Raw genomic sequence first — 16,899 nt, forward strand, 5'->3', positions numbered from 1 at the left:
TTTGCAGTCAGGCTTGGAAGCTGGACGTCTGGCCGACCAAGGCTTCTTGACTCGCAGCTTGGTGGTCTTAAGACTGCCTGGGAAAAATACTGTCTTGCCTTACCATGGGGGCGAAAGGACAGATAAGAGGACAGCCTAGGCTTAGAGGCAGTTGCTGATGGCAGAAAGGCAGATTTAGAGGCTGCTATGGTAGCCACAATCTTGTCCAATTCTTTGCCGGACAGCCTGGCAAGGAGTATCCAACGCAACTTCTCCCAAATAAGAGGGCGCTTCCTGAATATGGGAGATATAGGCCAGCTGTTCCCTGGTAGCGTCTGATGGCAGGCTCTCTTCCAGTGCCCCTGGTCATCCTTCAATAGCCACCCAGGCCGCAGCCATAGCTGGCCTAGTGATAGCACCATAAAGCGAGTAGTCTGACTTTAGACAAGTTTCCAGCTTTCTATCCATGGTTTCCTTAAGGGAAGATGTAGACAGTAATGGCAGTGTAGAGTATCTAACTAAGCGTGCCATATGCGAATCAACAGAGGGAGGGACTTCCCACTTAGAACACTCCTTAGTAGGGAGAGAGTAAAAAGACGCTAGTCTCTCTGGGAACTGGAATCGCTTGCCAAGAGTACCCCAAGCTTCTCCCATGAGCTGAGTGAGCTGTTCTGATTTAGAGGCTGGTTCATCATCCTCTATATTCAGGATTGATTTAACCACCCTCACTAAAGCAGGAACATGTTGATTGATGGTGTTACTCACCAGAGTGCGAGAGAGAACCTTGTGCGGCGTCGTCTGCCTCCTCAGATGATGCGTCCGAATCCGAAAGCTGGGTGGACGGAGAGGATAACAGAATCCACCTATATGCTGTGGTGGCTAATGGCTCAAACGGCAGACGTTTGAGCCATATTTTGGTGGGCATAAATATCCATCCAAGGAGACTGCATAGGGGATACAGACATTGTAGGTTGTAACAGCTGTGGGTATCCCATGGTAGGAGGCAGCATGGGAGTTGATAAACGATCCATTAGTTGCGTCATAACCTGGGATGACACCCAGAGTGGCTCATATACTGGGGCTGATAATGTGGACTGGTGAGTAAATCAGTACACAAACCATCCTGTATAGAATCCTGAAGGGACAAGCCCGCAAGACTGGATTTGCAGGTCATTAGCACAGGGGCCTCAGCCTCCTGATTATCCTCATCTTCAGAAGACATAGGCAGTAAAATAGCACACAATAAGTGTAAAGCTAACAATGCAAAGTGACAGCCTTCACAAGAACAAGTAAATGTGAAGTACTATTGAGCCCCTACACACCTGGTAGTTGAAACTTAAGGAGAAACAGCAGTGATAGGAATAACTGACAATCAGAAAGTTAAAGTGCATTACCACAGCAGAGCTAGCACTACTCACATACAATGCATATAAATATAATTACAATGGGCTCTGAATCAACTACACAAGCACATAGGTTGGTAGGATTTGAGCGCTGTATAACCTGGCACCTGTGGAGAGGTATACAGTGAGACTGGACTCAAACCTTCTGAGACTAGCAGCTTCAGCAGAGCACTGAGTAATGGTTACTGAGCATCTCATAGGGAGAAGGGTAAGAGGAGAAGCAGCCCAGAAGCTGGAAAGCTCTTAATGAGGGATCGCCGTCTGGGCTGGTGGAGGGGCTACCGGTCAAGAGCCTACCTCCCCTGTGCTGCATTAACCCCCGAGTGCGCTGGCCTCGTACAAAAAGGCTGCTGCCACAGTCCCCGGCATCAGTCTTGTCCCGGTGGTGTAGTGGGGGAACGGACGAACGCCCTCCGGCAGGTCTCCATCGCCGGAGGTAAGGACTGCCACTTACCTGTATCTCTGCTGCCCGGCTAAAGTCCTAGGTCCCCAGTGGCGCAACTAGCCAAGCCCCACTGACGCCCGCCGAAATCACTGGACCAGTTACCTGCGTTGCGCCGCCGGAAGATGGAGCAGCAGCACAGGCGTCCATTATGGCGCCTACCGCTGCTTGCTCTGTAGTAAAATAAAAAACTTAACTCAAAACATAAAAGCTTGGGACAAGGTGCAACCTTATCCTGCCACACCAAATGAAAAACTGGCTGCCTGTGGCCAGGGGCGGGGTATATGTGGAGGACCGATGCATCCTGGGACCTAAGCCTTAACTGTTTGGTGCCCGTACCTCTCCAACCACACACACATACACCACATGGTATCCCTGTGGATCCTGAAGAAGAAAATCAGGCTAACAAATGGCAAGACACAATAGTTAAGATATCGAATACCAAATTAATCTGAATCCAGAGGATTGCTTACCTGTTATGCTGGGTAAACAATTAACAATGTGTACACAGCCGACCTATTGTGCGATGGGACCCAGCAGGGGTCCTAGCATCGGCAAGTGCATGTACACTTGCCGATGCCGGGAGCAACAGCATGCCACTCGATGACTACGTCGCACGTCGGCGAGGTCACTGACGACATGTATGACATACAGTCTCACTGGGTATGCTGTCTCCAGAACCATTTGGACAGCATATTTAGAATAAATAAAACACATTAAAATATTAGCAAATCTGTGTAAAAGTCGTTATGTTGCAGGATTATTCTGGTATCCAATACACGTAGGCACATTTGTTAGAGTATGAATTTTGCAATCATCTCCAAAATGTGGCTCGTTTTGCTTGATTTATTAAAATCAGACAAGTTAACTCTTTCTGGGGGGCAATTACATTTTTGTTTTTACGCTGCGCTGATTAATGGGTGCCCGATGTAGCAATTAAATTGTTATTTTTAGCGCACATTAATTATCAATCTTGTCGTGCCCAATTAGACTAGGTTTAGCCACACAAAACTGATAAACCCATCTAAAGTCCTGGTTAGCAAGCCCAAATCACAGACTTACCGCACATTTCTGCTCACCACACCACCTCAGGAGGGTGCAAGTAAAAGTGTGCTCCTGCATCTATTAGCACCTGAACAGAGCACCAATTGAATTGCTCCATAGACCATACCATTAGTTGCAACAATTGAATCCTCTCAATTGTACTTTTATAGTATGTAAGAGTCTTTGTTAAATGAATATCATTGAGGTTATTTTGTGTACCCAAAATCCTTGCATGTTGGTTTAAATGCTACATAAAAACTAAAGATAAAGGAACACAATACAGTCTGCAATACATTTGACATTTTCATTTAGATACATTTACTAGGAGGTCAATTTGTTTTGCTTTGTTTTGTTTTTTTTAAACATCTACTCGTAAAACACTTCAAATTGTGTTTACAAGTTTTAACTGCATTGGTGCAACTAAAACAGAACAAGAAGCATTCAAAATGACTATTCAAGGCGAAATATGTATGGTCTTAATGACATGCATTTACCTATGTGTTCATGCCAATGGGCTTTGAGATTGTGCTCATGTAAAGTAGTCCTTAAAAGTAAGCCAACTCCAAATACTGCTTTATTTAACCAGTCACTTATACCCCTTTCAGACATACAACGCGGGAAATTTCCTGCTCAGACCCGGGAATTTCTTCTGTGCAAAATTCCCGGGTATTTGGTCGAGACCCCCCTTTCACACTACAGCGTCTACACGGGAATTCCCAGGTAAACCCATTTCAGACATAAGCCGGGTTTTTTAGTTTTAAATATTACCTGCCTCTCCTCTGCCCTTCCTAGCCTATCCCCTCTCCGGCTGCCGCTGATGATGTCATCATGCAGCAGTCCAATCAAAACGCAGTCATATAAAAAAAAAAAAATAATAATAATAATTATTTATTTTATTACCTATTTTTCTATCTGCCCTGGTGGCCCAGCGGGATTGCGGGCGTCCCGCTGTGGCAGAGAACCGCCAGCGGTCTCCAACACCGGTGGGTGTTCCTGGGCGTCCGGTTGGGGTTCTCTGTGCCTGAGGACACGGCGCGGAGGGTGGTGAGCAGCAGCGCTGAGTGTACTATAGGACGCTCTGCACTGCCAACTCAATGTAATGAGCAGCAGCGCTGAGCGTCCTATAGGACGCTCTGCGCTGCCAATGTAAAAGCTGCTTGGTGCAGCACGGGAGAGAAGTTCCTGGGTAGCACCATTCAGACATAAGCAGGGTAATACCTTGGTCAATTGAAGGGTCGGCTACCTGGGAACGTGTTCCCGAAGGGTACCTTTCAAATTACCTCTTCCTTCATGTGCTTCTCTTTACATTTTCTTCTACTCTCTACTCCCCATTAGGGCACCTAACACAGGACCGCCAATTCCCGGCAGCTTATTATGAGTGCTTTAATCACTATTTCAGCAATGTATATAAGTTGTGTCCTTGTCCTGTACTGTAATGTACTGTATGTTACTTGTTTCTTGTTCACCTATTAGTTCTATGTTCTATGTACTATGTAAGGTGCTGCGGAACACTTGTGGCGCCATATAAATAAAGGATAATAATAATAATAATAATAATAAATTGCTAAATAAAATTGCTAAACATGGTCTGTTCTTCCAAATCTATATTAGATTGCCTTCTCTGTCAATGGTTTGTTTAAAATCAGGAGATTAATGGTCCCTAGTACTGTAGTTGACTGAAGATTTGCCAAAGTCTTTGCGAGTAAAGCCTCACAAAACAGATATCAATCTGCTCGTGGTAGTATATGATTACACAGATATCACCTAAACAATCAAAAACAGTCCCTTATCACTTTTTCGAAACTGTATTATTTCCATGTATACATACTGCCATAAAATCAAATAGTCAAATTTATTGGTTTAGTTCTTGTGGAAACAGAAGAAAAGCTGTGTTAGATAAGGTTAAACACATTATTACACCTTTCTGAACTGAATAGCATCTTGAATGGAACATAAAATAGCTACACTTTTAATTAGGACTATTAACTAGATTTTCAAACTGAATTTTAAATACAGACAGACCAGACAAGACTTGCTAATACAACTGTTAAGCAAAATTATTTGAAAAGGGACCTAATTTGACAAGCCTGGTTTCTGCTTGCCAGTCATGCACAGTGGAATGGAAGAGCTGAACACTCAATAACTGGAGAGGGATTAGGAGTAATTTCAAAATCACACTAGAGTAGTTAGGGGCATATGAAAAACCCCACAACTTACTTTATTTTCAAAGTCCCTGCATCCCAAAGCCAGAAGCAAATAGTTCCATCAGCTCCCGTAGAAGAGAGATATCTCTTAGATCCATTGCACAATGGAGAGAACTGTAAGGTAAAAAAAAAAGAAAAAGTTATGAAAAAAATAGGACTGTCCTGGTGACTTCAGTACTTTCCTTCACAATCTGTTTCCAAAGGAATCCACAAGAAAAAGTTAAAAAAATTAAGTATGGTTAGGTTATTCCCTTGTTATCTACACCTTTTATAGACACATTGGACCTGTATGTTTGCATGTTTAACCTTTATACAAAAGTCTGAATAAACACTGAATTTAGGTCCTTCATCCTGCAATGCCTACAGTCAATTCAAGACCAATAATACAACTAATACAAACCAATGGTTCACTACTATGGTAGGATGTGTTTACTTTAACACCATTGTCCAATCAGACTTTAGTAGGCTTTACTGGTTTACAGCAACCACAGAGTACACTAATTTCTAGCTCTGGGCCAAACCAGCCACTCACACCAACATGGTGTTCACAATTGCTTGTTCCCCACTGTCCATATGCAGGCAGCTGTCAAACCCATATTAAAACTGGCAAACCCAAGTCTGGGAGAGATCTAATCTTTAGGTTTCCTGCACAAGATGACTTCGAAGACTTGGTCTCTCGGAGATGTAGCACCACCTTAGAGACAAATTCAGCCCCAGGGATTTGACATTAGCTCCAAGGGAACAGTTCTGCAAGCTCTGCTTTGCTTTATAGGAATACCAGAAGGCGATGCTGCTTCAGAGTTCATCTGAGACCTACTAGGAAAGCCAGCACAGCATAGCTGCCAAGTTCCCAAACCAATTATGTGGCACTGACACCACCTGCTCACCCGACTCACTACTGGTCCACTAGATAACATCTTTAAGTTATGTATATGTAAATAGATAAATTCTATAGAACACAAAACATAGCAAAAATATTAACAATAGATTTTGTGAGATTTTCCTTTAAAAGTCAAATCATCTACAAATCTTATCTAACCATCTAAATATGGTGCAATATTCTACAATATAGTAATTTGCCTAAATCAGAGGTTCCCAAACTCTGTCTTCAAGGCACTCTATTGGTCCAGATTTTAAAGCTAACCATGCTTGGGCACAGGTGAATTAATCAGTACCCCAGTCTTTTGATTTAACCATCTGTGCTCAAACATGGATATCCTTAAAATCTGGATCATTAGGGTGTCTTGAGGACAGAGTTTGGGAACCTCTCCCCTGCTTATTTTCTCAAGTTTTTAGGGCAGGAAAAGCTATGGGTGCATGTAACTTTTGCTTTCATTAAATGAATGGATTTTGGTCAAGCATATTATTTGAACATTAACTATATACAGACTATTTTTAGGCAGTTCACAATTTATTTTAAGAGCAATTACACAGGGTCTCAGCAAATGATTAGCCTCTTGAAACTATACTGAAACAGAACATGTTGAATCACTCCAACCTTAGAGGAACACCACACACATCAAACTTTCTAGTTATAGTTTGCAGAGTTTTTGCCTCCATGATTTGTTAACATTTGAATTCATACAAAATGAATACTTATAACATGAACCATGTAAAAGCTGGACAGAATGTGCTCTAGACTAAGCGATCACGGGCAGGGCCACCCATCCTTATTGTGCTTAGTCTGCACTCTCCAGGGTGCTACCACTGAGCATTATCAACTGTTATCCTTTCTGTCTGCCCTTCCCAGGGCACTAGGTCACCGGCTGCTACTGCAAGTTACTGCCACTTGTCTATATATCGAATTTGATTTTGCACATAGTACAGTCTGCCCCTTTATTTTATATTTTATGCATGTATTATTGTAATTTTCCCTATACAGCATTGAAGACATTTGGTGGCAGCATATAAATTAAAAAAAATTACCCCAAAGTGTGGCATACAGTAAGCAGCATAATCCAGTGAGGCAGCCAGGGTGGTGGCATATGAACAAATGATAACTTAAACCAGTGGTTCCCAAACTTTTTTGAAACATGGCACCCTAGAGTACCAGCCTTATTTTCATGGCACCCCTAAGGCAAAAGTTTGTTATTAAGAAATTCAGAAAAAAAATGTAGTAAAGTGAAGTAAATTGTGCTTACCGGTCATCCTTAGGTTCAGTTATGTGGTGGTGGTGGACACGTCGCTTCTGTTTGTCCACATATTTACATTATACTGACTATAAATACATTTTATTTGATCCTGGACCACCAACCTGAGGCACCCCTGCAAGTGTCCCAAGGCACCCACCCTGGATGCCACGGCACACAGTTTGGGAACCACTGACTTAAACAGTAAATTTAAATAAAATACAACTAAATAATGGATGATAATAATAATAATAATAATAATAATGTCTTCTTTACCCCACAGTGTGGCGCACAGTTAGCAGTCTAACTCACTGAGGCAGCCAGTAATCGCTCCAGTATTGTAGAACCATGTAAGAATTTATACAGATATCATCTTTAGTTATCTGCCAGCCAAAGCCACAGAGTAGTCAAATCAATTTGTTGCATGTCAGCCCACAGAAACTGCCAATGCTTAGACTCATCCATATAAGCATTCAAGGAAACCACAATTATGTGGACATTATTATTGTTGGTAACTTGGAATTTCAGAAAAACCTTAGCTAATAAGGTGGACTTTCCTAATACAAAGTCAGTAAGGAATTGGGTAAAAGTTAATGGTTGTATTTGTAAGATTATTTTCTTCTGTGGGCAGAGAAAACTGAAATCCATTAAATAACTATATTTTTAGTCACAGGATTCTTACTATTGATATTCAGAACTGCAATCTATAATGTATTTGGCACTTCAAAGTTACCACAATCCACATGAAGAGTAAGTCTCCGTAGTGATATAAGGAGATTACTAAATAATGTAGTACTCTCTGCACCAAGACAAGAGCATAAACAATCCACACTGCAGCCTGCAGTACACCACTCTGGAGAGAAGGCATTACCTGTAGTGATGTAATTGATGCACTGTGGCCCTGTAGAATGGCCAGTGGTGCGCATGTCCTTAAACACCAGATTCTGATCATTTTGTCACAGCTTCCAGCAGCAATCATTGTATTTTCATAATTCACAGCCATATCAGAGATTTCTGCTGCATGTCCTCTTAATGTTGCAAGGAGACGACCATCATCTGTTGCCCATATTTTTACAAGGCAGTCATCAGAGCCCTATGGTTTTACAACAAGTGTGTTAGTCATTACACATGTGTGTGTATATATCAACACACACACACATACATTATATATATATATATATATATAAATATATATATATATATATAGATATATATAGATATATATATATATAGATATAGATAGATATATAGATATAGATAGATATATAGATATATAGATAGATATATAGATATATAGATATATATATATATATATATATATACACACACACACACACACACACACACACACGTATACACGTATTTTCAAACCGTTCATTTTTCAAGAGTTTACAGCACATTTTTAAACCACGTCATGTGAATTTTGCCGATTGTATTGTATTGTTGGGTTTTCTTTGATTGTGTTAACAATCACATGTTTTAAAGCAGCAGTAATTAGGGACATAACCCAGATGGTTATAGCAGGACTTTTTGTTTGGGGGTATTTTAAGGGGGTTGAGAGATAAATACACATAAAAATCCTACAAATTACTTTTCTTAAGAGTCTTATGGTATAGGTAAAGATTAGAACCTGCACTTGTCTGTTTTACGCCAAAAAGGGCAAGTGGACCAAACCCATCATTGGATGAATACTCCCCTTTATTCAGCATTCTGGGGTCACTTTGGACCAAATCAACAATCTTTGGTCCTGAATAACCCCATAAGAGAAACAAAAGGGGTTAGAAGGAAATGCTGAATATGGGTTATACAGGTGTATGCCCACTGTCAGTATGCATATCCTACAAGTGTATAAGGAATGCCTGTGCACCTTAGAAAAAGAGCGGAATTCAGTTCACTGATGTAAATTATTACAATCAAAAAACAAACCCAGTGAAATATAGCTGGAATATATACTGAAATATAGCTGTATATACACACACACACACACACTTTTGTTACAAAATATAAATCTGTCTAATTCGGAGAAAAAAATACAGCATCCAGAAAAAATAATTTGAATAACTACTTGATGGAAGCAAATAAATGGCTATAAGTGTGAAATCTGAAAAGTAGCAACAATTTGTACAATTAACATGAAAAATAAAAATCATATCTATCACTAAATTTACCCAACCTCTTTGGCTTTTATAGCAAGTACTTCCAACAGTGCAAAACTAAAAGGAACAGAAGCTAACAAACTGTACTGAAGCGGTTACCCAAATATAAAAAAAACAAAACAAGTGAAACTTCACATGATCCATCAGTTACACTAAATAAATAAGAAAACAGACAAAAAAGTTACTTTACAAAAAAATGGAAAAACTAAAAAAAAAAAAGCGCAATTATTTGTATATACATACTTTATTTCTATTCTGCTTGTCAACAAAATTTTGAAGCACAATGAAAATAGTAGACAAACTTACTGTAAATATCCTTCTACCAGTTCTATCAAAAGTCACACAATAAACAGAGGAGAGATGCCCCAAGATCCGCTTGTGCATCTTCATGTGCTGATAGACAGCTGTGGGGACAAGATTCTCAAACTTATACTTTCCATTTAGCTTTCTTGAAAATAGGGTATTTGCTGAAAGCATAAAAAAAATATATTATAACATGAATACGGAGCCAAATAAAATCCTAGAACAGTAACAGCTGATTCAAATAAATGTAAAAAAAAAAAAAGCTTCCAACCTCCCAACACAGAAACATAGTATCTGTTGAGCTACTGTCCATCATGGTACGTTAGGTGTTGTTCCTAAATTTTATGTGCCCCCCAGCACACACTTATGCGGAGACACCCGAACCCACTATGCTTTAACCAGGGGCCAACTTCGAAGATATTCTGGCTTTACTTAACCCTGAATACAATGTCCTGTTACAGAATACAGAGGTCAGTGTGTCAAATGGATTTCTGCTACATGCAGAAGTCCCTGATGATGTCAACAGGCTGAAGGTAACTTTGGATATAGATTGTAAAGAGTAAAAATTGTAAAGCACAGAAACATCCCTCCCCTCCTCCCCCTAGCACGCGCACACACAAAAAAAACATTTCATAGACACACACATATAATATATATAAATAGAGATAGAGATACATATAGATATATAGATATATATATATATATATATATCTATATATCTCTATCTATCTATCTCTCAGGTGTATAGAGAGTATACTTCAGCACAATGAAGTCCCAATATGTCCAGATATTATTTCCAAGTGTATTGCCGCTAGATCTCCAGGATTCTCTCGCCACACACGGAGAACGCAGTCGTGAGATTATCAAAAAAATATTTACTAAGAACAACGCTCAAGTACATCAAGGTCAGTCAGAAGCCAAGCCCAACACGTTTCGTCATTGACAGCCCCTGACGAAGTCAATGACGAAACACGTTGGGCGTGGCTTCTGACGTGAGACGCGGTGAAGTCTCCTCCTTGTTCCAGAGGCAGCGATACCAGGGAGGTCTCACAGACGGCTGTTTGAGGACTGGGAACCGGGTGATACATTTGTATTCTTACCTTGATGTACGTGAGCATTGTTCTTAATAAATATTCTTTTGATAATATTCTCGCAGCTGCGCTCTCCTTTTAATTTTGCAAAATAAATAAATAAATTATATATATTTTTTTTTATATATATTTTTTTTTATATTTTTTTTTTTATGGTGAGAAATTACCTTTGTTGACTCTTTCTTCGAAGTCCATAGGGTCCACAGGGAGACCTTGGGGAGTAGGTGGTGGGAACCAATCCAGACACCACGCGGTTAAAGCTCTTCAGCTCCCAAGATGCATTGGGTCCACTCTCCCTATACCCTGCCCCCGAGCCAGAGGCACCTCAGTTGGTAATAAGCCAAAGGCTGGAGGAGGAGAAGAGAGAAGGAAGACCGGTACACTCAAGAAACACTCACAGAAAAGGAGACAGGAAACCAGTGATCAGCAAAGTCGCCCATATGAAGCCAGGTGCGTCAGGGCGGGTGCCCTGTGGACCCTATGGACTTAGAAAGGTCTGGACAGAAGACCATGTGGCCGCCTTACAAAGCTGGACAGCTGAGGCGCCTCGCGAGCTGCCCACAGGCAGAGTAGAATGAGCCTTAACAAAAGCCAGAACAGGCAGGCCTGTCTGCGTGTAAGCTTCTGAAACAATCATATGAAGCCATCTAGCCAATGTTTGTTTATTGGCTGGCCATCCCTTCTTGTGAAATCCATAGAGCACAAAAAAGGAGTCCAATTTCCGAAGAGAACTGGTACGGTCCACATAAATCCTGGGGGCGCGGACCACATCCAATGAGGCCTCACCTGCCGAGAGGTCTGGTGATTAAAAAGCCAGTACTATAATTTGTTGATTAATATGGAAACAAGAAACAACCTTAGGAAGGAACTGTCCTGGTGAAATATCAGAAAAGGAGGAAGACAGGAGAGTGCTCCCAATTCTGACGCAATAGCCAGAAGATGCAATAGCCAGAAGAAAGAGTCTTAGCTGTTTACCACTTAAGATCTACTGAATCTAGTGGTTCAAATGGGAGGACCTGGAGGGCCCGAAGAACTACTTCCAAATCCCAAAGGAGCCACTGGTGGGACAAAGGGAGGCTGAATCCGGAGGACACCCTGAAGGAAGGTGTGGATATCCGGAAGCAGAGCAATTCTACGTTTGAACCACACTGACAGTGCAGAGACATGCACTTTCAATGAGGCCAGGCATATGCAGAGGTCCAAACCAGCTTGAAGGAATGCTAGTATTCTGAAAATCCAAAACACCTGAGGGTCATAAGCTCTTGTACGACACCACTGAAAATATGTATGCCCCACACTGTAGTCAATCCTGGCGCAGGCAGGTGTACGCAGTCTAAGCATCGTGTTGATGACTGAGCTAGACAATTCCTTGAAACTTAGGAGGGATGACGCTGTCAAAGACAGACGATCCAGGTCAGGGTTAAAGGCAAGGACTCTGAGACAACAGGTCCGGACGTTGAGGCAGCAGAAACTGAGTGTCGATGGAGAGACTCCGAATATCTGAGTACCAATGATGTCTGGGGCAAGCTGGAGCCACCAGGACAGTGCCTCAGTCTTGCTTGAATTTCCGAAGAACTCGAGGAAGCATGGAAACTGGAGGAAATAGGTACGCAAACCGGAAGGTCCATTTCACCGACAGAGCATCCACCAGGCTTGCCTCGGCATCTCTTGTTCTGAACCCGTACACTGGTAACTTGTGATTGTGTCGGTAGGCCATGAGGTCCACCTCTGGGAGACCCCATTTGACCACTAGGAGTTGAAACACCTTTTGGTGAAGAGACCATTCCCCTGGATGCACGTCGTGACGGCTGAGGAAGTCCGCTTCCCAATGAGAACTCCCGGAATGAACACTGCCAAAATAGCCGGGAGATGAGATTCTGCCCACGTCAGAATGCGTGACACTTCTGTCATTGCTGCACGACTTTGAGTGCCTCCTTGATGGTTGATGTAAGCCACAGTGGTGGTGTAATTGGACTGAACCTGCATGGGCTTTGCCATCATGGGGGCCCTGTACACAGCCCGAAGTTCCAATATGTTGATGGGCAGGGATGCCTCAATTGTTGTCCACCGGCCCTGAAAGAAGTGTGGACCAGTCTCTGCGCCCCATCCCCCGAAGTACTGGCATCTCTTCAGTCTGGGATCCAAAAGGGGTGACCCTTGGTTAGATGAGATGTCTGTAGCCACCAAGAGAGGGACAGACGCACCACCGGAGAGAGTACCCTCATCTGAGCTCTGGTCCGGTGGGGAATCCGAAAAGGATCAGCCCCTGCAGGGGCCTGGAAAGGAACGGAGCATATTCCACCATGGATCCCAGAACCTGCATTGCCGAGTGAACTGACACCCGACGACTGCGGAGACATCCATTTTCTGGAGTTAGAAAGATTCTCTGCTGGAAAGAGTCCAGAAGGGCTCCCAAATGATCCATCCTCTGTGAGGGAATTAGGGAGGACTTTTTCCAATTGATTAACCACCCGTGTGATTGTAGACAAGCAAAAGTCAGTTGCAGGTGGTGGTGAAGCACTTCTGGAGAACTCGCCAATAAGAGGAGGTCGTCCAGATATGGTAGGAGCCAGATACCCTGACTCCGCAGGTGGGCTGCCATGACAGCCATAATCTTGGTAAATACCCTTGGAGCCGTGGATAGGCCAAAGGGCAGCGCCCAAAACTGGAAGTGTCGTTGCAGTATAGAAAACCGAAGAGAACGCTGGTGAGAAAGCGTTATGGGAAAACATAGGTATGCATCCTGAATGTACAGTGATACCATGTAATCCGCAGGTTCCATAGCCAGCATGATGGATCGTAAGGTTTCCATCCTGAACCTGGGCACCCTGAGGAACTTTTTCAGAGATTTGAGGTTGAGGATAGGCCGATGAAACCCATTCGGTTTCTGAACCAGAAAGAGTAGAATATCATCCAGTCCTTCGTTGAGATAGCGGAACTGATACAATTACCCATGCCTGCAGCAAGGATTGTATGGCTTTCTGGATCTGCAAGGCCTTTGTCGTATTGGAAGGAGTGCCTATGAAGAAAAATTGGTGGGGAGGCCTTCGAAGAAACGAGAGGGCGTACCCCTGAGGGACCACTTCTCCTACCCAAGCATCCTTGGTGGTTTGACACCAGTACTCGGCGAACTGAGGAAGTCGGCCTCCTAATCTGGGGACCCGCCCCATCAGGCTGTGGGATTATCCTCCGGTTTGGAGGCCGGGCATCATGTGCTCCAGGCCTGTTTCTTAGGCTTGGCAGAGGACTGCCTAGGGAAGGACTGACCTTTGTATTTTCCTTGGGTACGAAAGGACCGAAAGGAGGAGCTTCGAGACTTTGCAGGAGCAGTTGCTGAGGGTAGAAATGCAGATTTGGCCAATGTGTCAACAATCCTGTCCAGGTCTGAGCCAAACAAAATCTCCCCATTATAGTGCAAGGCCTCCAGGCATTTCTTAGAATTGGCATCCGCACCCCAATATGCGTAGCCACAGGGAACGGCGAGCAGATACGACCGCAGCAAAGACCCTAGATGTCAGTAGACTAGCATCCAGAGCGGCCTCACTGATATATGCAGCCGCATCCCTAATATGGTCGACCAGTGACACCTGATTCTCTGAAACTTCCAAGGAGTCCTCAAATGTACCAGCTCAACTCTATATAGCCTTAGCTACCCAGGAGACAGCCATGGACGGTCGGGCAACAGCTCCTGAAAGAGTATATAGACTTTAGGCACGTTTCCACCTTCCTATCCGTAGGATCCTTTAAGGAAGAAATGGAAGGCATAGGTAACGTTGCACTTTTAATTAACCGTGTAACGTGTGAATCCACTGCAGGGGGAAGATTCCTACTTCTTACAATGAGCCTCCGGAAACTGGTAACAGGAGGTCAAACGTTTCTGAGGTTGATAACTCCTACCAGACGATTGCCAGGCCTCAGCCATGTGATCCACCAGCTGATCTGAGTGTGTGAATACTGCCGAAGACACCTTTATCTGTTTAAACAGAGGGTGTTTGGATTTAGGGGCTGGTTCGTCATCCTCAATAACCAATGCGGATCTGACCGCACGCACCAAGGCAGGAATATTAATCCTTGATTTAGGCTCCGCCTCTTGCCTCGGGATTAGAGGCATAAACTACCTCTCCGTCATCAGATGACATCTCAGATTCTGACAGCTGTGTGCATTGAGATGACAACACAGGACGCTTAGCTGGTCGTACAGGTTTCTCACTCTGCAACATGGTCTGAGTATGGCTGTAGAGGTCGTAGCCAGACTCTACTGAGGTAGAGAAAACATCCACCCATGGTGGAGGACCACCCTGTATTAATCCCACTGTGGGAATGATCGCCTGCTGTGGTACAGGAGGGGTCTCTGCATTATCAGTGGTAATTCCTGTGAGTGAGGGACGTGCTGTCGTGGTACCCCCCATAGGAGAAACAGCAGCCGGGACCGCCAGGTGGTCCACAATGGAGGCCAGCATCTGAAAACAAAACGCCCAAGGGGAATCCTGTACGGATGTCGTGGGGGTTCGAGGCACATGGTGGGTTATAACACCTCATACATAACCCATCCCGAACCACATCCTCCTCACTGAAAACTGCAGTACATAATCTGCAAGATTGCGGCATAAGTACAGGAATGCGTTCATTACCCTCGTCAGACATGTCTGCAAGGTAAATGATGAAAAATAGCGCACTGTGGGCCTGATTCAGAGCCGCTCGTAAGCGTCCACTCGTTCGCTCCGAGCGATGTTTACCCAACTGCGCATGCGTACGGATCGTTATACGCATGCACGAACCAGTCAGTGCGGTCCAAATTCATATGCTCGCAAAACAGCGAATGCCTGATAATTTGAGTGACAGAATGAGGCGTATGTGGGTGGTAACAGGGGAAGGTGCTTGAAAACGGGGAGTGGAGATCCGAACGCAGGCGTGCTTAAAGGTTAAAAACAAGAGATATGGTAAGAACTTACCTTTGTTATCTCTGTTTCTACGAAGTCCATAGGGTCCACAGGGTTGACCTTGGGGTATAGCTGGATCTGGATCCACGGGCACCACGCAGTTAAAGCTTTGCTGCTCCCAGGATGCACTTGGGTCCGTCCTCCTCTATACCCCGCCCCGGCCACAGGCACCTCAGTTGGTAAGCAGCTAAGGCCGGAGGAGGAGACTAAACAGAGAGAAGGAAGACTGGAACACACAAGAAACCATACTCACAGAAATGGGAGACGGAAAACCGGTGACCAGCCACACAGCCCATTTGAAGCCAGGTGCGTCAGGGCGGGCGCCCTGTGGACCCTATGGACTTCGTAGAAACAGAGATAACAAAGGTAAGTTCTTACCATATCTCTTGTTTTCTATTTCAGGGTCCATAGGGGGTCCACAGGGTTGACCTTGGGGATGTCCCAAAGCAGTTCAACTAAGGGCGGGGACGCTCCTGTGCTGAAAGGAGTACCCGGCGCCCAAAGGATGCATCCTGAGAGGCGAAGGTGTCAAACGCATAAAACCTCAAAAACGTCTGAATTGAAGACCAAGTAGCCGCCTTACACAGCTGAACAGCGGAGGCGCCACGTCTAGCAGCCCAAGAGGGACCCACAGAACGAGTGGAATGAGCCTTAACAGAGGCTGGCACAGGTAAACCCTCCTGCGCATAAGCCTCACAAATAACTGAACGAAGCCAACGGGCTAACGTTTGCTTGTTGGCAGGCCAACCCCTCTTGTGAAAACCGAAGAGGACAAACAAAGAATCCGACTTCCTAACCGAAGCAGTCCGGTCCACATAGATTCTAAGTGCCCGGACCACATCCAAGGAAGCCTCACCAGCAGAAAGATCAGGTGACTGAAAATCTGGCACAACAAGTTCCTGATTAATGTGGAACTTTGAAACCACTTTGGGCAAAAACTCAGGACGCGTGCGGAGCACTGCCCTGTCCTGGTGAAAAATCAGAAAAGGAGGGCGACAGGAAAGCGCCCCCAATTCTGAAACCCTCCTGGCCGAAGCAATTGCCAGGAGAAAAATGGTCTTAAACGTCAGCCACTTGAGCTCCACCGACTCAAGCGGCTCAAAAGGAGGACCCTGCAAGACCCTCAGTACCACCGTCAAGTCCCACGGAGCCACCGGAGGCACGAAGGGAGGCTGGATCCTGAGAACACCTTGGAAAAAGGTGTAAAC

General features: G+C 44.1%; 1 protein-coding gene across 1 annotated transcript in view; it reads right to left on the minus strand.

The window, feature by feature from the left end:
* The window catches only part of PHIP (PHIP subunit of CUL4-Ring ligase complex), a 228,528-nt gene that overhangs the window by 173,587 nt on the left and 38,042 nt on the right, over window positions 1-16,899 (minus strand). The window contains exons 7-9 of the mRNA XM_088471636.1: window positions 9,664-9,824; window positions 8,073-8,294; window positions 5,086-5,186 (exon numbers count right to left, since the gene is read on the minus strand). Of these exons, the coding sequence (XP_088327762.1) occupies window positions 5,086-5,186; window positions 8,073-8,294; window positions 9,664-9,824 (484 nt within the window). The remainder of the gene's footprint in view (window positions 1-5,085; window positions 5,187-8,072; window positions 8,295-9,663; window positions 9,825-16,899) is intronic.

This window comes from Taudactylus pleione, unplaced genomic scaffold (assembly GCF_031769625.1).
Source record: "Taudactylus pleione unplaced genomic scaffold, aTauple2 ptg000015l, whole genome shotgun sequence".
Classification (NCBI taxonomy): domain Eukaryota; kingdom Metazoa; phylum Chordata; class Amphibia; order Anura; family Myobatrachidae; genus Taudactylus; species Taudactylus pleione.